The 22,827-nt window shown below is 42.5% G+C and overlaps 1 protein-coding gene across 1 annotated transcript; it reads left to right on the forward strand.

The window, feature by feature from the left end:
* The first annotated feature begins 1,932 nt into the window (after positions 1-1,932).
* On the forward strand, positions 1,933-5,327 carry Tp53rk (TP53 regulating kinase). Its single transcript, XM_004858104.3, has 2 exons — positions 1,933-2,846; positions 4,528-5,327. The coding sequence occupies exons 1-2, from the start codon at positions 2,585-2,587 to the stop codon at positions 5,004-5,006; spliced, it is 741 nt and encodes a 246-aa protein (XP_004858161.2). The 5' UTR covers positions 1,933-2,584; the 3' UTR covers positions 5,007-5,327.
* Positions 5,328-22,827: the final 17,500 nt, after the last annotated feature.

Below are 22,827 nucleotides of genomic sequence, written 5' to 3' on the forward strand. Positions count from 1 at the left end.
CTGCCTCAGCTTCCCAGAGTGCTAGGATTGCAGGTGCACGCCACCATTCACCCCCTCCTCACCAGTCATCCCTATTCTGAAGACCAGGAAAGTGGAACTCAGAGAAAGGATGTGGGTGGCCGGTCACACGGAGTGCCAAGCACTTGTCGCTCTGCCCCACTTCATCCTTCCTGGCTCGCAGAGCTCATCTCTGTCTGCTGACATAAGCCTGCCAGCTCCTCACTGGTCAGCTTCCTCTGCACAAAGGCAAAGTCACATAGGCCACCAGAAGCCAGTCCTGAAGGGGCAGTCTAATGGGAAGTGCAGGGACTTCAACCGGGTTTTCTCTCAAATATAGAGAGGTGTGCACGGGGTAACACTTCTCATCTTTTGCACGTGCTTTTGTATCTTCATATGATGTGTGGAATTTGGTGGCCACTTTGTGACCATAAGGTGAAAAGAGTAAGGATTCAAACAACGTGCTGAGGCAGGAAGGGCAAAATGATGAAAAGATGTTGGGTCCTTGGTATCGTAAAGTTCCTGAATAACACCCGGGACCCTTGCCTTTTGAAATGTTGCAAGCTAATAAATGAATTTATTGTTTACACTGTTTAAACTACTTGGTCAATCTACTACTTGTAGTTTATAACATGGTAGAATTACTATTTGTCCCCCCATGTCCTTCCCTTCCTACTTCCTTTTAGTATTAATACCCCAAGATTCCAGGGAGCCCATAGCTGTCTGCTAAAGAATACATTCCCCAGCTTCCTTTGCAGCTTCATTGGTCATATGACTGAGTTCTGGCCAATAGGATATGAAGGGAAGGGCTGCTTTGATTTTGGGGTCAACCTCTTAGTGACTTGCTTTCTACTTCCTAGCCCTTCTTGCTGAGTGGAAAGGGAACAAATAGAATAGACTCAGAGAAGGAAGCAACAGATCTGGACCGTTGCACAGAAGAGAAACAACTCTCATGTTTAAGCATCTATTTTAGGTTATTTATGTAAAAAAGCTTTATCTTGTCTGGTATACAGTAATCATACCCTCACCCAGTGGTGCTATCTTTCAGGTTCTTGTTGCAAACCACATAATGGATGGGGTAGGGGAGGGGTTCTATAGTGAGAGGTGGTCTCAGTGTTCCCTCAGGACATCACAATGGGGGAAGCCACTGTCCCCACAAGAAAAACCAAATTATAATCGTTACTACATTAAGCACTCCATAAATAATAATAGCTTTGTTCACCCCAATCCTGCCTAGGACCTCTTCTCTCTGCCTGGGGTGAGCACCCTCCCACTCCTCCACCTGGCTGAGCCCCAAACATGGGAGATTATGTGGGCAAAGGTTCAAGGAAATGAGGTGTATTTTGGGTAGAAGTGAAAACAGACACAAAATGTGGGGGGCATAGTCTGGCCGATGGGTGCTATCACCTAGCAACATCACTTGCAGAAAAATATTCCCAGAACCATTCATGCATGTTTGCAAAGATGCCTGGATAAGCCGACTGTACCAGAGAGAAAAGAAAACTAAACTAAAAATGTTAACAAAAATGTTTAATAACGGCTTGGCAACAAGGAAGTGTTTTGTGTTTCCACGTAGAAGAATATGGTAGTTCTATATATACTAATGTGGAAAACTGTTGAGGACAAATTACTTAAGGGAAGAAAGCAAAAGAATGCACACTATGATCTCATTTATGCAACTATATGTGTGTGAATATTTGCAATGTCCAAAAAATAAAAGTCTAGAGAGAAACTATACAGTGGTCAGCAATGGCATAGATTGGGGAGTAGGATAGACAGTCTTTGCTTTGTGTGTGCATACAAAATTCTGTATTGTAAAAGCTTGTTACAGCTCGTATTAGTTTTGTAATGAAACAGAAACTGAAAGTGAATTACTCTCAATTCAGCATAGGTTGTGTCTCTGAAAAACTTTTATCTCCCCTCTCTTCCTCTCCCCCACAATCTCAACACCCCCACCGCCCTCTAAGTCTTAATTTTTTTTTCTGTAAAGTCAGTTTTCATCCTGTAACTGGTAGATATTATCCTAAAACCTAAGACGCTGTAGGAAATGGTTTGTCGTCACCCTCCGTCCGACTCTGACGCGTGTACGCTCTTGGGGGGGGGGCATTCTGGAGTCAAAGGAGGACGAGTCAAAAAATGAGACTACGGGGTGGGGTGGGGGGCTTTCCAGGATCTAGACTCCTGAAAGGAGCACAGCGTTCTTAAACATTTTCCTGGAGAGACGCTGAAGTTTTCAAAAGAGGCAAGACTCTGGGAGACAGGCTCAAAGGCCAGTCGCGGGCATCACCGAGGGCTTCCGGAGAGAGCCGAGGAGTGGGGAAGCGCTGCTTACCGAGAACTGCCGAAAATTTACGGAGATAGACGAAGAGCTAGCCGGTAGACCTTAAGAATCCGTTCCGAAGAAGCACTGAACACTTCAAAAAGAGTCAAAAGGGCGGGAGCCGGAACCACTTCTACAGGGCAGAAGTGTCGGAGGGGGACATATTGACTGGCGGAAGAGGTCTGAGGATTTCCGGAATGGGCAGAAGCACCGCTGTCAATCTTTCCATAGAGCGGAAAGATCGCATGCCCTAGCTGAGGTTTGGTTATGGCTGAGGCGAGCCAGGATCCCGCGCCGGAGGCCGAGGCGCTGGCCGAGGCCCGAGAGCGGAACAGCCGTTTCTTGAGCGGCCTGGAGCTGGTGAAGCAGGGCGCCGAGGCGCGCGTATTCCGCTGCCTCTTCCTGGGCCGCGCGGCCGTGGTGAAGCACCGCTTCCCCAAGGGTTACCGGCACCCGGCGCTGGAGGCGCGGCTCGGCCGGCGAAGGACGGTGCAGGAGGCCCGGGCGCTGCTCCGCTGCCGCCGCATAGGTGAGGCGGGCCGGCTCCCGGGCGTGGGAGGACCTGAGGCTCTGGGGCTGGGTGGCGGCAGTCAGGACTCCCCAGCCTCCCCGCCTCCTTTTGCCTTAGTGTCTCCATTTGTACCTTCTGCCCTGGCCGTCCTTTGAGAAATGTCATCCTTTTGTTCCTCGCAATTGGTTAATTCTTAGGAAGCCACATGGTCTTGCAGTAACAAGTGTTCGTTCGGGAGGCATTTCTCAATTCTGCTATTCCTCTACTCTGAACGTGCTTAACCTCTCCGAGCTTCGGTTTCCCTATTTGTACCGTTTCGATTTTCCATCATTAATTCTTCATTCAGTAGTTTTAAGAAGCAGATAAACGGAACTCGGTGGCCCAGGCATGTAAACCCACCACTCAGGAGGCTGAGACAGGAGGGTCCAGAAAGACTCTGAATTTCAGGCCAGCCTGGGCTACATATTGAGACCCTGTCTCAAAAAATAGACAACAGGAAAGAAGCAGTTGTAATGATAGGTTCTTACCTTGAGGCCAGGCACTGCTTCATATATAGCTTTTCCAAAAGTTGTTTAACCTGTGTGCTTCGTTTCTTCACCAGTAAAGTGGAAGTCATAGTAGAGATATCCATCCCAGAGATGTTGTGACCATTCGAGAAGAAGATATATAGGCCATATACTGTGTTTGAAAGTATCCCTGGCACATGGCATTCAGTAAATGTCAGTTCATTAATTCATTATTTTTTCATTAAAACATCCTCACACTCTTATCACCAGAAACCCTGTCCTCAGTTGAGAAGCTAATGCTCAGCTGGGGAAGTAACTTGCCCAGGGTTACACAGCAAGTAAGTGTTCCGTCCTCAGACTGAGAAGCTTTTTGCTCTACACTTCTTGCCTTTTTTTAAAAAATTGGTTTTATTAGATGGGCGCATCTGTGCAGCAGGACATTGTCAGCTGCTGCAGTATTTTGGGAAAATCCAATAGTGAACAAGCAGGCACATCACTGCCCTTGCAGAGCTTTAATGACAATTTAACAGAGGTATTTGTGCATTCAGATTTTCTTGTTTTCACCTTCTCTGTGATACGAAGTGGCTCCTTTGTTTACTGCTGTATCCTTATTGACATATCTCTAGCTTCTAGAAAAGTGTCCTGGGCCTGGTTGATATTCAGTAAAGATTCATTAGGTTTATTGGAGAAATTCTCATGTAATAGTAGCAGAAACTGAGGCTTAGAGAAGTTAATGTAATTTAACATTGCCACTGATAAGGGAAAGAGCTGGGATTTTTGAACCCCATCCTTTCTGAGTCCAAAGATGAATCTGTAAGCCAGTGTGCTGCTTGGCCTCCTGATTGTGTCCCTGTCAGGTAGGAACTCCTCTGATTGGGTGATGCTTCCCCTCTACATTTATTTTGTTTTGTGTGTTAGGGAGTAAATATGACAAAGTCCAGCCATAAAAGGTGTTTGGGAAAGGAAGAGGAAGATTTGAGGCCTTTAAATTTAGCCATAGCTGGTCTCAGGCATAGTCTTGCATGGCTTGGGCAAGGGAAACATCCAGATAAGTTACACCATTTTCCGAACATTCCTCAATCTTTCTTCTGAAGTAAGTAGTGTCTGCTGAAATACTGGCTCAATATTTGAGTATTAAACTTCCCATTAAAAGGAAGAATTTGGCCTAATAACCACTTATATGTTGATTGCAGGAATATCTGCCCCAGTTGTCTTTTTTGTGGACTATGCCTCTAACTGCTTATATATGGAAGAAATTGAAGGTGCAGTGACTGTTCGAGATTATATTCAATCCACTATGGAGACTGAAAAAACTCCCCAAAGCCTCTTGGGCTTAGCCAAGACAGTCGGGCAGGTTTTGGCTAGAATGCATGACGAAGACCTCATTCATGGTGACCTCACCACCTCCAACATGCTCTTGAAACCCCCGCTGGAACAGCTGAACATTGTGCTCATAGACTTTGGGCTGAGTTTCATCTCAGGACTTCCAGAAGATAAGGGAGTAGACCTCTATGTCCTAGAGAAAGCCTTCCTCAGTACCCACCCCAACACTGAGACTGTGTTTGAAGCCTTTTTGAAGAGCTACTCCACCGCCTCCAAAAAGTCCAAGCCAGTGCTAAAAAAATTAGATGAAGTGCGCTTGCGAGGAAGGAAGAGGTCTATGGTGGGGTAGAAGAACGTGTGTGACAATCACATACAGTGAAGCTGTTTTTCAGAGTAAATTTGAATGCAACTAAATAAAGGAGTTGGGATATTTTAAAGCATTCTGTGATGATGCTTAAGTGTCAGTAATCCACAGTTGTTATCAAGAGTTTTTTATACAAATAAGACATTCTAGGCAGAATTGGGTACTTAAATCAATCTAGGGCCGGCTCTCTCATATTTAACCCAGTGTTTTGTTTTTTGTAGTGTACATGATATATTTTATTGAACCCACTTTTGGGAGACACAACCAACATTTTTGAAATGAAATAAAGTCTAGAAAATATCTGTATTTTATGAAACTTGTTTCAAATATATATTTAGACATAAAAGGTCTGATAAAAATACAAGAGATGTTTTATTTTTAAAACTTTATTAAAGTAAAAAGCCATATCGCTATTAATCCTTCTCAAAATACTCTCTTCTACACACTTAGCCCATTGTTCTTGCCACTTTTGGAAGCAGTTCTGGAAGTCTTTCATGAGTATCAAGTTGCACTGTCATGACTGCCATGTCGGTGTTTACCTGTCATGGTCATTTTGACTTTGGAGAAGAGCCAGAAGTCACATGGTGCCAGAATAAGGTGGATGAGGACACAACCATAATGTTTTTATGAGTCTGCCTTTCCACTGGGTGGCACTCGGGAGCAGTAGTCAGTGTATTTTTTACCATACCTTGTAAAGACGTGAAAGTGAACTTCCAGAACTGCTTAAGAAACTGATAAGAATGCTAGGATAAATGATGGGGAGTATTTTGAGGGGGATTAATGGCAATGTAGCTTTTAACATAATAAAATTTTTAAATTTAAACATTCACTGTATATTTTGAACCCCTTGTAGATATGTGCTGGGTTTGTTATAAAATATATTTCTTGGGCCAGGGATTTACTCAGTGGTTCTGCCACGTGCTGTGCAAATGCAAGGTCCTGAGTTCCATCCCCAGTACCAAAAAATAAATAAATAAAAATAAAATATATTTCTTTTTGAGGGGCACAGAACAGATGAAAAATGCTGCTTAACTTCAATTTCTTTTAAAAAAAAAAGCAAGCTTCTTTCAGGTAACTGAAATTTAGATAACATTATTTTTGTTCCTCTATATTTTTACTACTACCTTCTGATTAAGAGATGTGATTGATATCAAGTTCCTCAAAGTTTATACAGGTAAAAAAAGGGAGTTGAAGGGCCAGGGATTTAGCTCAGTGGTTCTGCCACCTGTCTTGCAAGCACAAAGTCCCAAGTTTGATCCCCGGTACCAAAAAAAAAAGGGAGTTGATTTTTATCACAGGCAGTAAATAGATCAGAAGTTGTGAGAGGCTTGTGAATGATTGAAGTTTGATAAAGTTTTTTTAGACCAGTACATGTTTGTTGTACATAAGGAATGTTCACATTCCTTGTGGGGAATTGGTACATGTACATAATACCATCTTAATTCCTTTTTTTTTTTTTTTCAAATAAAGTCTGGTTTAAGGAGCAAGAAAACTGAGGATGCAAAGTACCAGTAATAGGCTTTTAACCTTGCTCAACCAGTTTCTTTCCCCAAAATGGGGTATGTGTGTGTGTGTGGGGGGGGTAGGTATAAAAATATACCTTTCCTCCTGGTAAGTTCTAGTTGGGAGATATGTTTTGAATGCCTTGTATGTGCCTGGTACATTATTGGGTACTGAGTCCACCAGTGAACAAGGTGGATACAGTACCTGCTTTTATGGAATGAGCACCCTAGTGGGACCAGGAGCATAGTTGCTTTTGTTTACCACAACCAGTGCCCTCCATGTGGCAGAGGCCAGAATAAATGAAAACTTAGTGAAGTTTCCTAGTAGTTTAAAAAATTAAACTGAAAGAAGCCTTGCTGTAGCTGGCTGGTCCAGTGAGAATGGTAGCCTGGGTTGAAGCAGTGGTGGGCATGTTATAAACTTCTTAGCACAAAGCCTGGCTCCAGCAGGGGATAGAACGTGGCAGCCAGTGGCAGGGGTGGCAGCAGCAGCAGGGAAGGTATAATTTCCTTTCCAAGTGCTGAGAGGGAGAGAGGTAGATGCTGGAGACTAGAGGAACTTCATAAATGCTCCTAGGAGGAGTATTGTCCAATGCAGCCCTTGCCCTATGAGAAGGAATAAGGGGTTAACAAATATTCCTAGGGGAGCTGTGGTTTCTCTCCCTAGTTCATGGTCTCACAAAGAGCCAAGGAGCCCTCTGCAGTTCTGGGGTCCAGGGAACAGCAGTTCTTTGCCATGATGAGCCAATAGCACTGGCAGCTACATGTGAAGCCTCACCTGCACCCCCAGATGCGGGTTAACATCCCCATTTTACACACAAAGAAATATTCAGCAATGTGAAATCTGTCCTATAGCCACAAAGAGCGAGAGCTGGGATTCAAACCCCTGATTTTAACAATAACTAGCTTTATCAAACAGTTACTAAGTTCTTCATGTGCATGAACTCATCTTGCAGAGGAAGCAACTAAGGCACGGGCAAATGAAGTTTGTTCACAGTAGTTCAGTGAGTGGCAGAGCAAAAGGAAGGTGATGTGTCACTGAAATGTCACATCACTAAATGTCAAACACTGAAAAGGACACCGGCCAATAGTTTCTCAGATGTGCTCTGATGGCCAGTCCATGGTGCTTAAAAAGGGCTGGCTCAGTCAGTGCTCCATGCTAGGCCTGTTCTTGTTAAATGGCTACACTATGCACTGGCTGAGGGGTTTTAGGAAAGTTACTTTAATGAAAAGATGTAGGAGAATAAAGGACATAGGGTGTACTCTGATGTAACTAAGAAAGTAAAACCTAATCCTGATTCTTTTTTTCTTTTCCTGATTCTTTATTTACAGTAACAGGCAGCCAGCCTGTAAGCCATAGTTTGCCAGTGTAATACTTAGAATTACATGAAATGTTTGTCTTGATTATTGAGTTATCAGCAACCCCCTCCCCTTAAATTTGCACCATAGGTGAATGCCTCCCTTGTCTCTCCCTAGTTGATCCAGATGTCACTGACCACCAGGGCCTTCACGGAGAAGCTAGCATTCCTACGAGGGTTGGCCCCCAAGGGTCTAAGTTGGAGCATAGCAACTCCAAAGAACTGTGACTCTTTTCTGCCACCAGAGGTCGCAAGTCACTGTCATCTGCTGTGCAAACAGTTAAACAGGAAGCTTTCCTCCACTTCCTTTTCTTCTTCTTTGCCCTTCTTCCTTCCCCTCTCTCTTTCTCCCTCCTGCCACTCTTTCTTTCTCCTCCCATTTCCCTTCCTTCCTCTGCTTCCCTCTTCCCAGCTCCCTGCTTCCTATCATTTCTTCCTTTCCTTGCTCCCTGGAGCTTGTTCATTTATTCACTCAACAACACCTTAGCGGAACATCTATCTGTGTGTGGCAGGCCCCATGCTAATCACTCTCAATTTCCACTTCCTGTCTTAATTTTTCCATCCATTCTCTCATGTCTTCACTCATTCATTCACTAGGTGTTTAGCGAGTGCCTTGGCTGTGTCCAGCTCTGTGCTGGATTCTAAAGAAACTACAGTGATGGGAAAGTCCAGTGACGCCCTGGAGCCTCCTGGCCCCTGCTGCGCTGCGGTACCCGATGACTTTCTCACTGGCCTCCCTGCTCCTGCCCTAGTCCCCCACATTCTTCCTCACTCAGCAGGCAGAGGGACACTTCTAACGCCAGAGTATACCACCCTCTATCCAGAAGCTTGATGGCTTTCCACACCATGTTTACCTTTCTGTATTTGTGTCACACTTCAATAAAGAGCTTAGGCATATATGAATAGAAACTACCACCAAGCTGGAACTACCATTCCAGCTGCTCCCTGGCTTAGGTGCTGAAATCTTGAGCCTGGAGCACTGCAGCTGCCTCCTCATAGCTCTCCCTTTGTTCTTGTCACCCGACTACACCCCTAAGCCTGTCTCCCCAAGGCAGTCTGGGGAATCCTGTGAACTATCAATTCATGTTCTGTCCTATTTCAACTCTCCAGTGATCTCACCTCACTCAGGGCCAATCTGTCCTGCACCGCCCCAGCACTTACCTTCCAGACCCCTCGCTTTCCTGTCCTCCCCAGAACCTCTGAGTGAGACACACTTCCAACGTGCCTGTCCTGTGTCCATCTCAGGGCCTTTGCATTTGCTGCTCTCTTTGTCCAAACACCGTTCCCACAGATCTCTCAGGGCTGCCTCCCTCATCCCTGCAGTTCTCTGCCAGATGCCACTTTGTCTGAAAGCCTCCCACAAGCACCCTGTGTGTGAGGTGACTCCTGTCCCCACCCCTCTTTGTCCCCCCAGCTCTCTCTCTCCACCCCATCTGAGATCAGTCATGACCACCTGGCACCCTTGCATGCACTGTCTCAGTTCTTCCCATTGATGTCCTCCTCTAGATCATGGAATCTGTGCAAGGAGGCTTGTTCAGGCCTCTGCTTTGGCCTTAATTTCTAAAACAGAGCCTGGAAGGTAGTAGGTGCTCCCTAAGCACTTACTTGGTTGGGAGACATTATTGGGGATTGAATCCAGGGCCTTTGCACTGAGTTACATCCACAGCTCTGTTTTGACTTTTAGTTTTCAGACAGGATCTTGATAATTTGGTCAGGCTAGACTTGAATTTGTGACCCTGCTTCAGCCTCCCGGAGTGCTGGGATTACAGGTGTGCTCCACCACATTAGGCTTCCATAAGCATGCACTGAATGGAGTTGAATTCTTTACTACAAGGCCAGCCTACTTGCAGAAAGACTCCGTGCTCCATGTGGGGAAGACATCTTCCTATTCACACACGCACACTCACATTCCACCTACCCATAGTTTTCCCTGCTGGAGGCAAGGCAGAATGTGGTCCTGGCCTGTGGTTTGGAACACAAAAACAATCAGAACACTGGGAGTCCAGTGTGGATCAAAGGGCCCTTCATGTTTGTAAATCTCCCCTCTGCCTGAGACAGAGGAGGGTAGGGGATGGCCCAGAACCTGGAGTGACCGGTCACAGCTCCAGGCCTCCCCAGAGTAAGGAATAGCCCAGCAGGCTAAGGTGCTTGACCACCACTCCAGGGGATGTAAAGGGTGACTAATCCCAGCCCCAGCCTGAGGCCTCGCTGCTGGGGCCTGCTTCAAAGCCAATATTGCTCTTGGAGCTGCAGTGGCCTTGAATGAAATCTTACACTGAAAGATGCTGACAGTGGCACCAAGGAAGGGAGGGGTGGGAGACTGAGAGTCCCTCCTAGGGAAGGAAAGCTGAAAGTCTGCACCAATTCTTTCCTCCCCCATCACCCTCTCTCCTTCTCTGCTTTACTTTTAATTGTTGCACTAAAAATTATGTGATGTGCTACACATTTTACACATCTATCCTATAACTACTCAAATGAAAGCTCCATGAGAGAGGCTTTAGTCTGGTTTAACCACCGCAATATCTCTGACATGTAGGATGATTCCTGGTGCACAGTAGCTGCTACAAGTTAGTCCTTGTGGAATGAATGATGCTCATGACTTTGATTGATGTTCACAGCAATCAAATATGTTGATTCTAAGCAGATTTGATCATATGTATGTGTTCTCTGCTATGATCCAGGCACTGTTTTGGGCACTGAGAACATGACCAGGGACAAAGGAGACTCCTTGTTTCCTAGTGTAGGATCATTTCCAATGACCAATCATGCTATGAAAGAAATACCAGGGGGCACTCTATACAGGGTGAGTGGCCAAGTTGAGGCAGGTTGCTTTTTGTAAGATTGGGCTGTGGGGGGGCTTCTTGAGGAGATGAAATTTGAGTTGAGACCCAAAGGAGAAGGAACCAGTCACTGTGATGGTAGTAGGGGTTGCAGAGAGGATGCCCAGAGGGGTCCAGCCAGAGGTAGGTAATGCATAGAACTTCATGTGTTCAAGAAGCAGGAAGCAGGGCACCAAGAGTAAGGCACGCAGTAGTGGAGACAGGAAGTGGGGTACAGGGCCAAAAAACTGAGCAGGATTCAATCATTCACTTAAAGGACCCAGTACAGTCCTCGGCATACAGCAACACCTCAATAACTGTGTCAATGACTATAATTAATACACCGACTAACACCTTACATAGCCTTTTATTTTCCAGTTAAAAATTATTAATACTATTTAGTGAGGAGTTGATAGCCAGCTGGCCCCATGCTAGGTGAATAAGTATGAAAAGCACTTTGCATAGTGATTGACTTTTCATTCATTGGCCCCAGCACAGTGACATCAATTGCAGATAACTGAAAACATAAACATGTCTCAGACTGAACATAACAGGGTGTAGGAAGTACAGGCATAACCCTGTGCACTGCTGAAGGCACCTAGCTTCCAGTGTGCTGCTTTGTCATCCTTAGTATGTACTTTCCATTCTCAAGGTCATCTTGTATTCTAGTTGTGTATTATTATACTATACATCACCTCAAAACTTGAAACAAGGTCAATTTTGCTATTTTACACAGTTTCCTGGTTGCCTGGGCTCAGTTGGGTGGCTCTTCTGTTCCATATGGTATATAGCTAAGGCCACCATGTGGAGCATGTAAGAACTGTAATCACTTTCTTATTTATCTTTGTCCATTTTTAAGTAAGTATAGAGGCAATCTTTTCCTATTGTTTATATATTGGCCAGTATGAAGTTTTAGATTCATTTTTGCATAAAATTCTTAGCACAGTGCTTGAAACACAATTTTATAAGTAGCAGCCATTGTCCCTTGAGAAATGGTAGTTATTATTCATACTAATATTAGTACAAAAAATTTACAAGCACCTTGACTCATATTCTGCAGTTTGCCTTAGGTGCCAGTAGTCAGCCCAGCCCAGCCTATGCGGCCTCTTGGCAACAATGCCGATCCTCTGGGGGTCTGACAACTTAGCCAGGACAGTCTAGCCGAGAATCAGCAGCACAGGCTTTGGAATCACAAGAGGGGTCTCTGAACTTCACAGCCAGTTGGAAGGGTGGTTGTGAAAATGAAATGAGAAAATCTGGGTAGCACTGAGCCCAGGGCCTGGGGATAGTAAGTCCTCAGTCAAAGGCGCAGTCAAAGGTGCTTGGGACACCTTGATGGAAGTCAAAGGAAAGGAGCAGGAGCTTGCCCCATAGCTGAAGCATGTCTCTCGATGTCAGGCACATGTTAGATTCCTTCATTAAGTATACAACTTCTTGCTCTTTTGATGACTCCATAAGGAGAGGGGGAACAGGGCAAGCAGCAGTGTGTGTCATAGGAATTTCAGCCCTGTATGCACTAGCCATGTGACCGTAGATAAATGCCTTAATGTCTCTGAGTCTCAATTTCCTCATCTGCCTAATGGACATACCTACTAGGGGAGGAAAATACATGCTAGTCAAAGCATCTATTGACTTTGGAAGCTCTTGAAGAATTCCCTTCCACAGTGTACTTCATTTTCACTGTCAAGGGGAAGAAACAAAGAGAGGAAATGTATGGGTCCAGGCTTGGGGCCGCCTTGCCTCCTGTAGGGTTACAGAGTCTAAGTTGTCCAGCTGGGGACCTCATGTCTTGCAAAGTCCTCTTCCTATAAGAAGCTATAATTCTGGTAAGAAAAGTAATGTTGGCAGTAATAGTTATCTGCTTCTGGGCAGCACATTGCTCCATAAATTCACTAGCATAAAATAATGGTTTCTTAGTTCATGGACTATTTGGGTCAGAAATTTGGATGGGGCAATATAGAGAGGGCTTGTCTTTGCTCTGCCACATCTGGTCTTAGCTGGAAGACTCAGAAGCTGAACTGTAACCATCTGAAGTCTGTTCACTCACATGCTGTTAGCTGACACTGGCTGCTGGCTGAGCAGTTGGGTCTCTTCCCAGGACCCCCTTTATATACTTTTTCTGCCTGGTTTAGCTTGAATGTCAGATACAGTGGCTGGGTTTCAAGGACAAAGATCCCCAGAATGAGCAAAACAGGCAGAAGCTATGCCCTCATTATGACTTAGCCTCAGGAGTCATTTAACTTTACTTCTACCATGGTCTTATTGGTTGGGATGTCACTACTCCCACCCACATTCAAGAGGTAGTACATTGATTCCCAACTCTCAGTGGGAGTGCGTTCCAATAATAACTATTGCTGTCACATATTGAATGCTTATAACATGCAAGTGCTGGGCCACACCCTTTCTCATCAATTCTTACATCATCTGTAGGAGTTACATTCTATTATAGTTCTCATTTCAGATGAGGAAACTCGGGCCTAGTGAAGTTTATCTGCTTGCCCAGCAACAAGCAAGTGGCCCAGCTATAACTAATGTAACTTTGTCTGATGCAGCGGTGACAGAGTCAAATAGGTAATGCAAATGGATTTTTGTAAAGTTGAAATGAGTTAGCCAGGTATGGTGGCATGTGTCTGTAATCCCAGAACTCTGAGAGGCTGAGGATTACAAGATTGAGCCCACCCTGGACAATTCAGCAACTTAGCGAGACCCTTTCCCAAAATAAAAAAAATTAAAAAGTGTTGGGATGTAGCTCAGTGTGAAGGTTATGGTTTCAATCTCCAATACCACACACACACACACTCTGAAATGAGTTACTACAGGTAAAGTGCTGAAAATAATGCCTGACACCTAGTAGTAAATGCAAATAACATGTGCTTGTTATTATTAATATTATTATTATACTAGATTGAAACCTGTTCTATTTTTTATTTTCATATAACTACAACTCTTTTAATTTTTATTTTCACTAGTACATGTTTGCAGTACATAATGATTCATGGTGGGGAGTTGGTACATATACTTTGTAACACATCTTAATTCTTTTTATGTTCTCCTTCCCCTCTCCCTCCCCTTTCTCTCCATCTCTAGGTCCCCTTCCCTTTAACAAAAGATCTATCTCCATGTTTCCTATTATCTGTCTTACATTCACTCTTTAATTCATCTGTATCTTGGGTTTCTCATAGAAGAGAAACCATGTAATATTTAGGCTTGTGTGTCTTATTTATTTCACTTAACATTATGGTCTCAAGGTGCATCCATTTTCCTACAAATGGCTCACACTTATCCTTTTTAATAGCAGAGTAGTACTCTGTTGTGTATAAACACCACACTTTCTTTATCCATTTATTTGTTAATGAACATATAAGCTGCTTCTAAGATTTAGCTATTATGAGTTGTGCTGCTATAAACATGAGTATGCATGTATCACTGTAATATGATGTCTTTAACTCTTTTGGGAAGATACCTAGAAGGAGAACAGCTGGGACAAATAGAATTTCTATTTTCAGTTTTTTGAGGAGTTACCACACTGATTTCCATAATGACTATACCAGTTTACATTCCCACCAACAATGTAGAAGTGTTCCTTTTTCCCTGCAGCCTTGGCAGCATTTGTTATTATTTGACTTTTCAAGGATAGCCATTCTTTCTGGAATAAGACAGAATCTCACTATTGTCTTAATTTGTATTTCTCTAAGGGCCGTAGATATTGATCATGTTTTCATGCACTTATTGACCATTTGTACCTTTTCTTCTGAGAAGAATCTATTCATTTCAATTGCCCATTTTTAATTGGTCTTTTGTGAGGGGAGTCTAATTTTTTTGAGTTCTTTATATATTCTAGACATTAGTCCTCTGTCCGAAGTGGAGCTGGCAAATTTTTTCCCCATTCTGTAGGTTGTCTCTTTACTCTGTTGATTGTTTTCTTTGCTGTGGAGAAGCTTTTTAATTTGATTATGATCTCATTTGATCATTACTGATGTTATTGCATGTGCAGTTGGGGTTCTGTTCAAAAGTCCTTGCCTACATCTGCCTTCAACAGTTTTACCTATTTTGTCTTCCATTAGATTAAGTGTTTCTGTTTTCCCATTTAGATCTTTGATCCTTTTTTTTTTTTTTTTGGTACTGGGGATCAAACTCAGGACCTTGCGCTTGTGAGGCAGGCCGTGGCATCACTGAGCTAAATCCCAGGGCCTGATCCATCTTGATTTTAATTTAGTATGTGATGAGAGATATGAGTCTAGCTTCAATCTTCTGGATGTGTATAGCCAGTTTTCCCAGCATTACTTGCTAAAGAGGGTATCTTTCCTCCAGCATATATTTTTGGCCCCTTCATAAAATATCAGATAGCTAGTGTGTCTGGGTTTGCTTCTGCATCCTTTGTTCTTTTCTATTGATCCATGTGTCTGTTTCTGTGCCAGTACATGCTGTTTTTAATCACTGTAGTTTGACAATATAACTTGAAATCTGGGATTGTGATGCTTCCTGTTTTGCTCTTGTTGCTTAGGATTGCTTTTGCTACTTTGGGTCTCTGCTGGTTCCATATGAATTTGCGGATTGTTTTTTTTCTAGCTCCGTGAGGAATGCTGTGGATATTTTGATTGATATTGCATCAAGTTTGTATACCAGTAAAACCTCTGTTCTAAAGCTACATTCTGTACAGTCTCTTGGTTGGTTCTGAAACAGGGAGTCAGCCCTGGAACGTGGGTGAGATGTACCCTGGAATCAACTGCCAGCACTTGGACTTTGGGGAATGGACCAGATTCTATGCTGTTAGCTGCTCCAAATTCCTAGTAATAGCTGTTCTGGTTTGGAGTTCCCTGTCCTGCCACACGCAGGCTACAAGGTCCAAAGTGCTCTTTGGAGGGCCTTGCCTCTCCACCCAAGGTCATCTGCAGCCTTTGATGGAGCCGGCTACTGGGCTGCCTGAAGGTCAGGTCCCACTCGGAAAAGTCACAGAAGAAAGTTTCATCACTATGTCCGTGTCATGTACTTGGAGCAGCACATTGGGAAAGAATGTCCCCTTGGGGCTTTCAGGAGTGATGGCACTGTGCCCTCACCAGGTCCTTTGTGCACCAAGTCATGGCTTCTGGAATTTCACATCTTCACAGCCAAGGTTTGGAATTTTGCCATAACTGTGCACTTTCTGCACTATGAGTTATCAACCATTTGTCTTTGAGTTGCTTCATGTTGTAAACTTAAATATATTTAATTTATCAGGAGTGTTTTTTTAAGTCAAGAGCTATAATAAAAAACAAAAACCACTTAAGTTAAAGGTAATTATGAGAATAAATAAAGCGAAATGTTGTCCAATTCCAGAAAGATTCCAAAGTGTCTGACCCTAAAGCCGTCTCTGTCAGTTATAAGGGAAGATTCCCATGTGGTGAGGTGTTAAAGGGTTACTATCACTCAACTCAGACCCTCTCTATGGGATAACAAAGAGCTAAGGAAAAGTGAGAGGAAATAACTTTCACTTTTTGCCATTTAATATTATTATTTAAATGTAGACAACACAATATTGCCTGTGTATCCTCACCAGGGGCCTTGCGCTCTTGGAGAAATACTCCATCATCTCCTCTGGTCTAGCAACAGGTCCTTTCTCTCACACCCTCATCAGCAAGATCTGTCTGTTCCATAGGCAAAATGTATCCAGGACTGAATCCTTTCTTGCCATTGATGCTCTGCTCCAAGTCACTGTCATCTCAGCTAATGGAATCTTTTAAACAAAAAGCTCACCTGCTATGATTGCTACAATAAACAAGATGGGTGATGGCACGAGGTTGTAGAAAAGCTGGAAACTCACACACTCTTGGGGGGGCTGTGAGGTCTCTGGGCCCCTTGGAAAGCAGTCTGGCAGCTCCATGAAGATTAAACTCACAGTTGCCCTGTGACCCAGAAATGCCACTCTTGGTTATGTCCCTAGGAGAAATAAAAACCTGTATCTGGGGCCAGGGATTTAGCTCAGTGGTTCCGGAGCCTGACTCACAAGCACAAGGTCCTGAGTTCAATCCCCGGTACCAAAAAAAAAAAAAAAAAAAAAAAAAAGAATAAAAAGCATTATATGAGACAAAAACCTGTATCTGTACAAAAATGTGTACACTAATGTTCATAACAGCATTATCCATGACAGCCAAAAATCTAAACTACTATTAACTCATGAATGAAGAGTAAATGTGGTACACAGTACAATGGACTATTATTCAGCAATAAAAAGGAACAACGTGCTGATGTATGCTAAGATATGGGTGAACCTTGAAGAGAAGCCAGACACCAAAGGGCCACTTACTGTATGATTCTGCCTCTGTGAACTTCCCAGAAGAGGCAAATCTATAGAGAGAAAGTAGATCAGTAGTTGCCAGAGGCTGGGCAAGTGATGGGGAGATGGGGAATGAAATGACTGTTATGGGTGTGGGGTTTCTGTTTGGGGTGATGAAAATGATCCACACTGATTGTAGTGATAACTGAACCTGTGAGCGCATTAAAAACCATTATATTATTTACTTTAAAATGGTACTAGAGGGTGAACAAGGGCTTTGTTCTGAGCTACAACTCCAGCCCTTTTTAGTATTTTATTTTGGGACAGGCTCTTGCTAAATTGCACAGGCTGACCTTGAACTTGTGATCATCCTGCCTCAGCCTTCCAGAATGCTGCATTATAGGTATGTGACACCACATCTGGCTAATTGCACCCTTTTGATATGGTGAATTACATACTATGTGAATCATATCTCAGTGATACTGACTTATAAAATGAAAGTAGAACATGCCATTCTACTTAAATCTCTGCTGAGCTGCTCAGGTTTCTCAGCATAAAAGTCCTTACTTTCAAGATCCATGTCATGTACTTGCTGGTTGCCCTTCTGATCCATCTCCACATTCCCAGATCCTCGATGACTCTAAGACCTGTCAGGGTCCTCCACTGTGTGAAGGGAGAAGTTAATGTGATGGCTCAAGGCAGGAATGAACTAGACTAGTCCAATGGACATTTCTTGAGGGCAGAGATTTTAATTTTTTGGTCTTATTCATGACTGTATATACAGCCTGGTATCAAGTTGATATTTAGTTAGTATTGATTAAAACAAGTGACAGCCAAGAGGAGAGTAGCACATCGGTAATCCCAGCTACTTGAGAGGCTGAGGCAGGATGATCACAAATTGAAGCCCATCCTTGGAAATTTATGAAGATCATATCTCAAAATAAAATAAATGAAAGGAGCTGGGGATGTAGCAGCTTAGTGACAGCTTGTTTATCTAGCATGCATGAGGCCTTGGGTTCAATCTCCAGTATGAAAGAAAGAAAGAAAGAAAGAAAGACAGAAAGAAAAGAAAGAAAGGAGAGACAACGAAAGGGTGTGATAATTCCTAAGTTTACTGATGGGGGAAACCAAATCACGTATTCAAATATTAATTAAGTCAACATCCACAAAGTACCTACCAGAGACTGTGCCTGAGCCCCCAATATGTTAGGTAGCAAGATTCTATACAAACTAAGATGGTCATAAAAGACCCAGATTCAATGTGATAGAAGCCAGTTCAGATTTTGAATCAGAGAAATGATTTCACTAGAATTTGACAAAAGATGAATTAGATTTTAGAGACATGGAAGATTGAAAGTGATGGAGTTGCTCCAACAGTGTTCTCAAATTAAGCCAGGCATGGTGGCACAGGCCTGTAATCCCAGCACTCGGGAGACTGAGGCAGGAGGATCATTGTGAGTTCAAGGCCAGCCTGGGCTACATAGTGAGCCCCTGTTTCAAAAAACCAAAACAAAACCAAAACAAAAACCAGAGAAATCAATCATTTCTGGCTGCATGTTAGAATCTACTGGAAGCTCTAAAAATTCCTGATACCCAGGTCACATTCAAGCCCTCTCTGGGGCTGGAGCCTTAAAAACAGCATTTTAGAAGCTTCATAGGTGATTACAACATGCAGCTAGGATTGGGAAACACCATGCTAGAAGTTCAGAGGAATGCAGCTGGCCCTGAGACCTGAGGCAGTGAGACTGAGAATCAGCCTCTAGAGTGAGCATTGACAGTTCTCAATATTTGTAGGAATTTGGGATATAGAGAATATTCACTGCTATTTTACTCTGTTTAATGTTTAATGTGAAAGTTGTGTTTCCCATATCTAATAGACACATATAATCAATCATTTTTTGGTATTCATGGGACAGTGGTTCCAGGACACCCCAAGAATACAAAAATCTACAGATGGTCAAGTCTCTTATAAAAAATGTGGAGTATTTCCACATAATCTATGCACATTAAAAATATCTTTGTGGAGAGACCTAGAATAGCAAAAGCAATTCTAGGCAACAGAGACATGGCTGGGGGTATCACAATCCCCAACTTGAAACTATACTACAAAGCAACTGTGATAAAAACAGCATGGTACTGGCAAAGAAACAGACCTGAGGATCAGTGGAATAGATTAAAAGATGCAGAATCAACTCCAGACATTCTCAGCCACCTCATCTTTGACAAAGGAGCCAACCACCCTCACTGGAGGAAAGATAGCCTATTTAATAAATAGTGTTGGAAAAACTGGATTTCAATCTGCCAGAGATTAAAACTAGACCCATATCTATCACCATGCACTAAACTAAGATCAAAGTGGATTAAATATCTAAATATTAAAACAGAAACACTAAACTTACTGGAAGATAAGTTAGGTAGAACTCTTGAAGACATTGGCATAGGAAAAGACTTTATGAACAAAACTTCAGTAGCACAGGAACTAGCACAAAGGATCAACAACTGGGATCTCATCTTATTAAAAAGCTTCTGTACTGCAAGAGAAACCACCAACAGAGCTAACAGACAACCTACAATGTGGGAAAAAATATTTAGCAGCACCTCAGACAAAGGACTACTATCTAGAATATATAAAGAACTGAAAAAAATCAGACCCCCTAAATTTAAAGACCCAGTTAAAAATGGGCATCTGAAATGAACAGATATTTCTCAGACAAAGAAGTAAAAGCAGCAAATAAACATATGAAAAAATGTTCAACATCACTGGTCATTCGAGAGATGCAGATGAAAATAACACTGAGATTCCACCTCACCCCAGAAAGAATGGCTGCTATCAAGAAATCAACCAATAACAAATACTGGCGGGGGTGTGGAGAGAAAGGAACCCTTCTCCATTGTTGGTGGGAGTGCAGACTGGTGCAACCACTGTGGAAATCAGTGTGGAGATACCTCAAAGAACTAGGGCTGGAAGTCCCATTTGACCTAGCTATTCCCCTGCTGGGTTTTTTTCCAAAAGAATTAAAAGAATCATACCACAGAGATATATGTGCACCCATTTTTATAGCAGCACAGTTTGTAATAGCTAAAGCTTGGAAACAGCCCAAGTGCCCATCAACTGGAAACGGATAAAGAAGATGTGGTTTTTTAAATAAAATGGAGTACTACTCAGCCATAAATAATCAGAAACTAGAGTCATTTATAGCTAAATGGATGCCTATTGAGGCCATATTCTTAAGTGAAATAAATAGGACACACATGTGTAAATACAAAATAGTTTCTCTGGTGTGAGAAACTGAAAGTGTAAATGAGGATTAAAATGATTAAAACAAATAATTGATAATTTGAAATAGGAAGGAAAGGTCCAAAGGGGTAGGGGAAATGGGAGGGGAAGGGGAAAGGAAAGAAGGGAAAGGAAAAATGATGAGAAAAGGAAAAAATGGAAATAAAGTCTTTGTAAATAAGGAAGGGTGGAGGGTGTGAAGGGAGGACAGGGAATGGGGAAAAAATAAGAACCAAGATACATCATGTACAGGTACAAGCACCCAATGATAAATGTAAACATATTGTATACCTAAAATGTACCAATAAAAGAATTTAAGGAAAAAAAAAATCTTCATGGGAACATGGTATTCCTACCCATAGGATCTGAGTTACTCACTGGCTGAGTTCTGATCAGAATTCAGCACCTGGTCGTCTAGCTCCAGGTGGCTCACACTTGAGCAACAAGTTAAGTTCCTTTTTGTTATAGCTTTTCTCTGCTACATCAGATGCCCTTAAATCCCTATATTCTGTGTGGAATTCAATGTTGAAAGACTTAAGTTTTCCCCCAGATGAATTGTTATTTAGGTTTTTCCTGGTAGGAAAGAACTGATCTCCTGGCCCTGTGGCATGTTTTTAATAGAGCTCCACCTCTGGTTCTGATGTAATATATTATAAGACACTGTTGCTCCCACTCTAATCCCTCAAAAGAAGTTTTATAAGCTATAAGATCATAGTTTTAAAAAATTCATAGGGAGCTGAAGACACAAAAAAACTTAACAGAACTGAATTCTAACAGGAAGTGCTAAGATCATCATCAAAGAGAAGGGTCCAGGCTACTTCACCTCATACTGCAACTGCATGAGGAGGAGGACTCTGCCTTAGGTGACCAAGAGAAGACAGATGTTCAGTCACTGCACGTGAGTTGCTGTGAAGATTGAGGCGGAGAAGATCCCTACTTGTGGGCTAGGTCTGCACCTGTTGGCCACCTCTTACTATGGAATTTACACGTGCAGACATGGCATACCAAAAGGATGGGACAGGAGGGCCAAGAAGGATTCCCTGGGAAGAAGGAGGCTTCTCTCAAGTATCAGGCATTCCCAAACATGGGGGTGGGGCACAGGGCAGGGCAGAAAAACTGACAGAAAACCTAAGGTGATACATTTTCACCTACAAAAGATTAGGAGTGAGACAGAAGAATGGAGAAATGTCCTTCCCTTCTAGGCACTCCAGATTTTGATTACCAGAGACTAAGAGTGGTGTAGGGTAGCTAAGAGACAGCTACCAAAGGTCGGATGAATGACCATGGGTTGGAAAAGTCTTCCTAGGTACAGGAAAGGAGAGGCAGGATTTGTGAAATATGATAACTTCCTAATGACCAAAACAAACCAAACCAAAATAAAACATGGCAACCTGACACTACAGAAGAGAGAACTCCACCATTCCAAAACTAGACAACTCTACTGCTCCATCAACACAGACCTTTGGAACCTTACCAGTGCTCAGATCTCAGATCCTACCAGAGGAAAAGCTCTGCTCAAGCATTTGGAGACAGCAGTGAACTAAAAGAAATTAAAACCACACTAAAGTTGAAACCCAGATCAACTGCAACTCATCTGGATGAAGTTCACACACACAAGAAAAGTTCACAATAGAATTCACCCATTCTGGAGTAAATACAGATACTAGAAGTACCCTTCATTCTCTACAGTTCCTTCTCACAAAATTTTCACAGTATGTTGAAAGATTAACAAATACAGAGAAAACGATGAAAATGTGGCAGATAAGAGAGAAAAGACTCAATAGAAGCAGAGCTACAGTTGGCCCAGATTTCTGAATTCTCAGAGACTTAAAAACATGACCAAAATGGAATGACCTAAGGAAAAGGATCATAAGTAAATGAGAAATTTCAGCAGAGACTTTGAAACTATAAAAAAAATTAATGAAAATGCTAGAGTTGAAAAATACAGTATTAGAAATACAGGCTTAGGTCTAAAGCATACTCAACATAGCTAAGGAAAATACCAATTAAGTTGAAAACAGAAAATATAAAATGCTCAAATAAACACATAGTGAAAAAATATAGCAGAAAGGCCCTGAGATTTGTAAGACATCACCAAACATAAGTGTAATTTAAATTCTAGAAGATGAGGAGAATGAGAATGGGGAAAAAGAAGTATTTGAAGAGGGCTGGGGATTTAGCTCAGTGGTTCCGCCACCTGCCTTGCAAGCGCAAGGACCCAAGTTTGATACCCGGTACCAAAAAAAATTAAAAAAAGAAGCATTTGAAGAGATAATGATTGGAATCATTCCAAACCAAAACTGATGAAAGCTATCAATGCACAGATTGAAGAAGTTTAGCAAACTCCATCAAAATAAATACTCCAAGAAAAGCACACCTAAGGACATCATAATCACAATGCTGAAAAGTCAAATATAAATATATCTTTCAGAAAGTCATAATAAAAAGGTATTATTACCTACAAGGAACACAAATGGCATTTAATTTCTTACCAAAAACAATGTGAACTTAAAGATAATAGAATATCTTTAAAGTGCTTAAAGAAAAAAACTGTCAATCCAGACTTGTATATCCAACGGAAACACTTAAAAATAAAG

This window comes from Heterocephalus glaber, unplaced genomic scaffold (genome assembly GCF_053883595.1).
Source record: "Heterocephalus glaber isolate CG9 unplaced genomic scaffold, H.glaber_assembly_v1.0 deba00001673, whole genome shotgun sequence".
Classification (NCBI taxonomy): Eukaryota; Metazoa; Chordata; class Mammalia; order Rodentia; family Bathyergidae; genus Heterocephalus; species Heterocephalus glaber.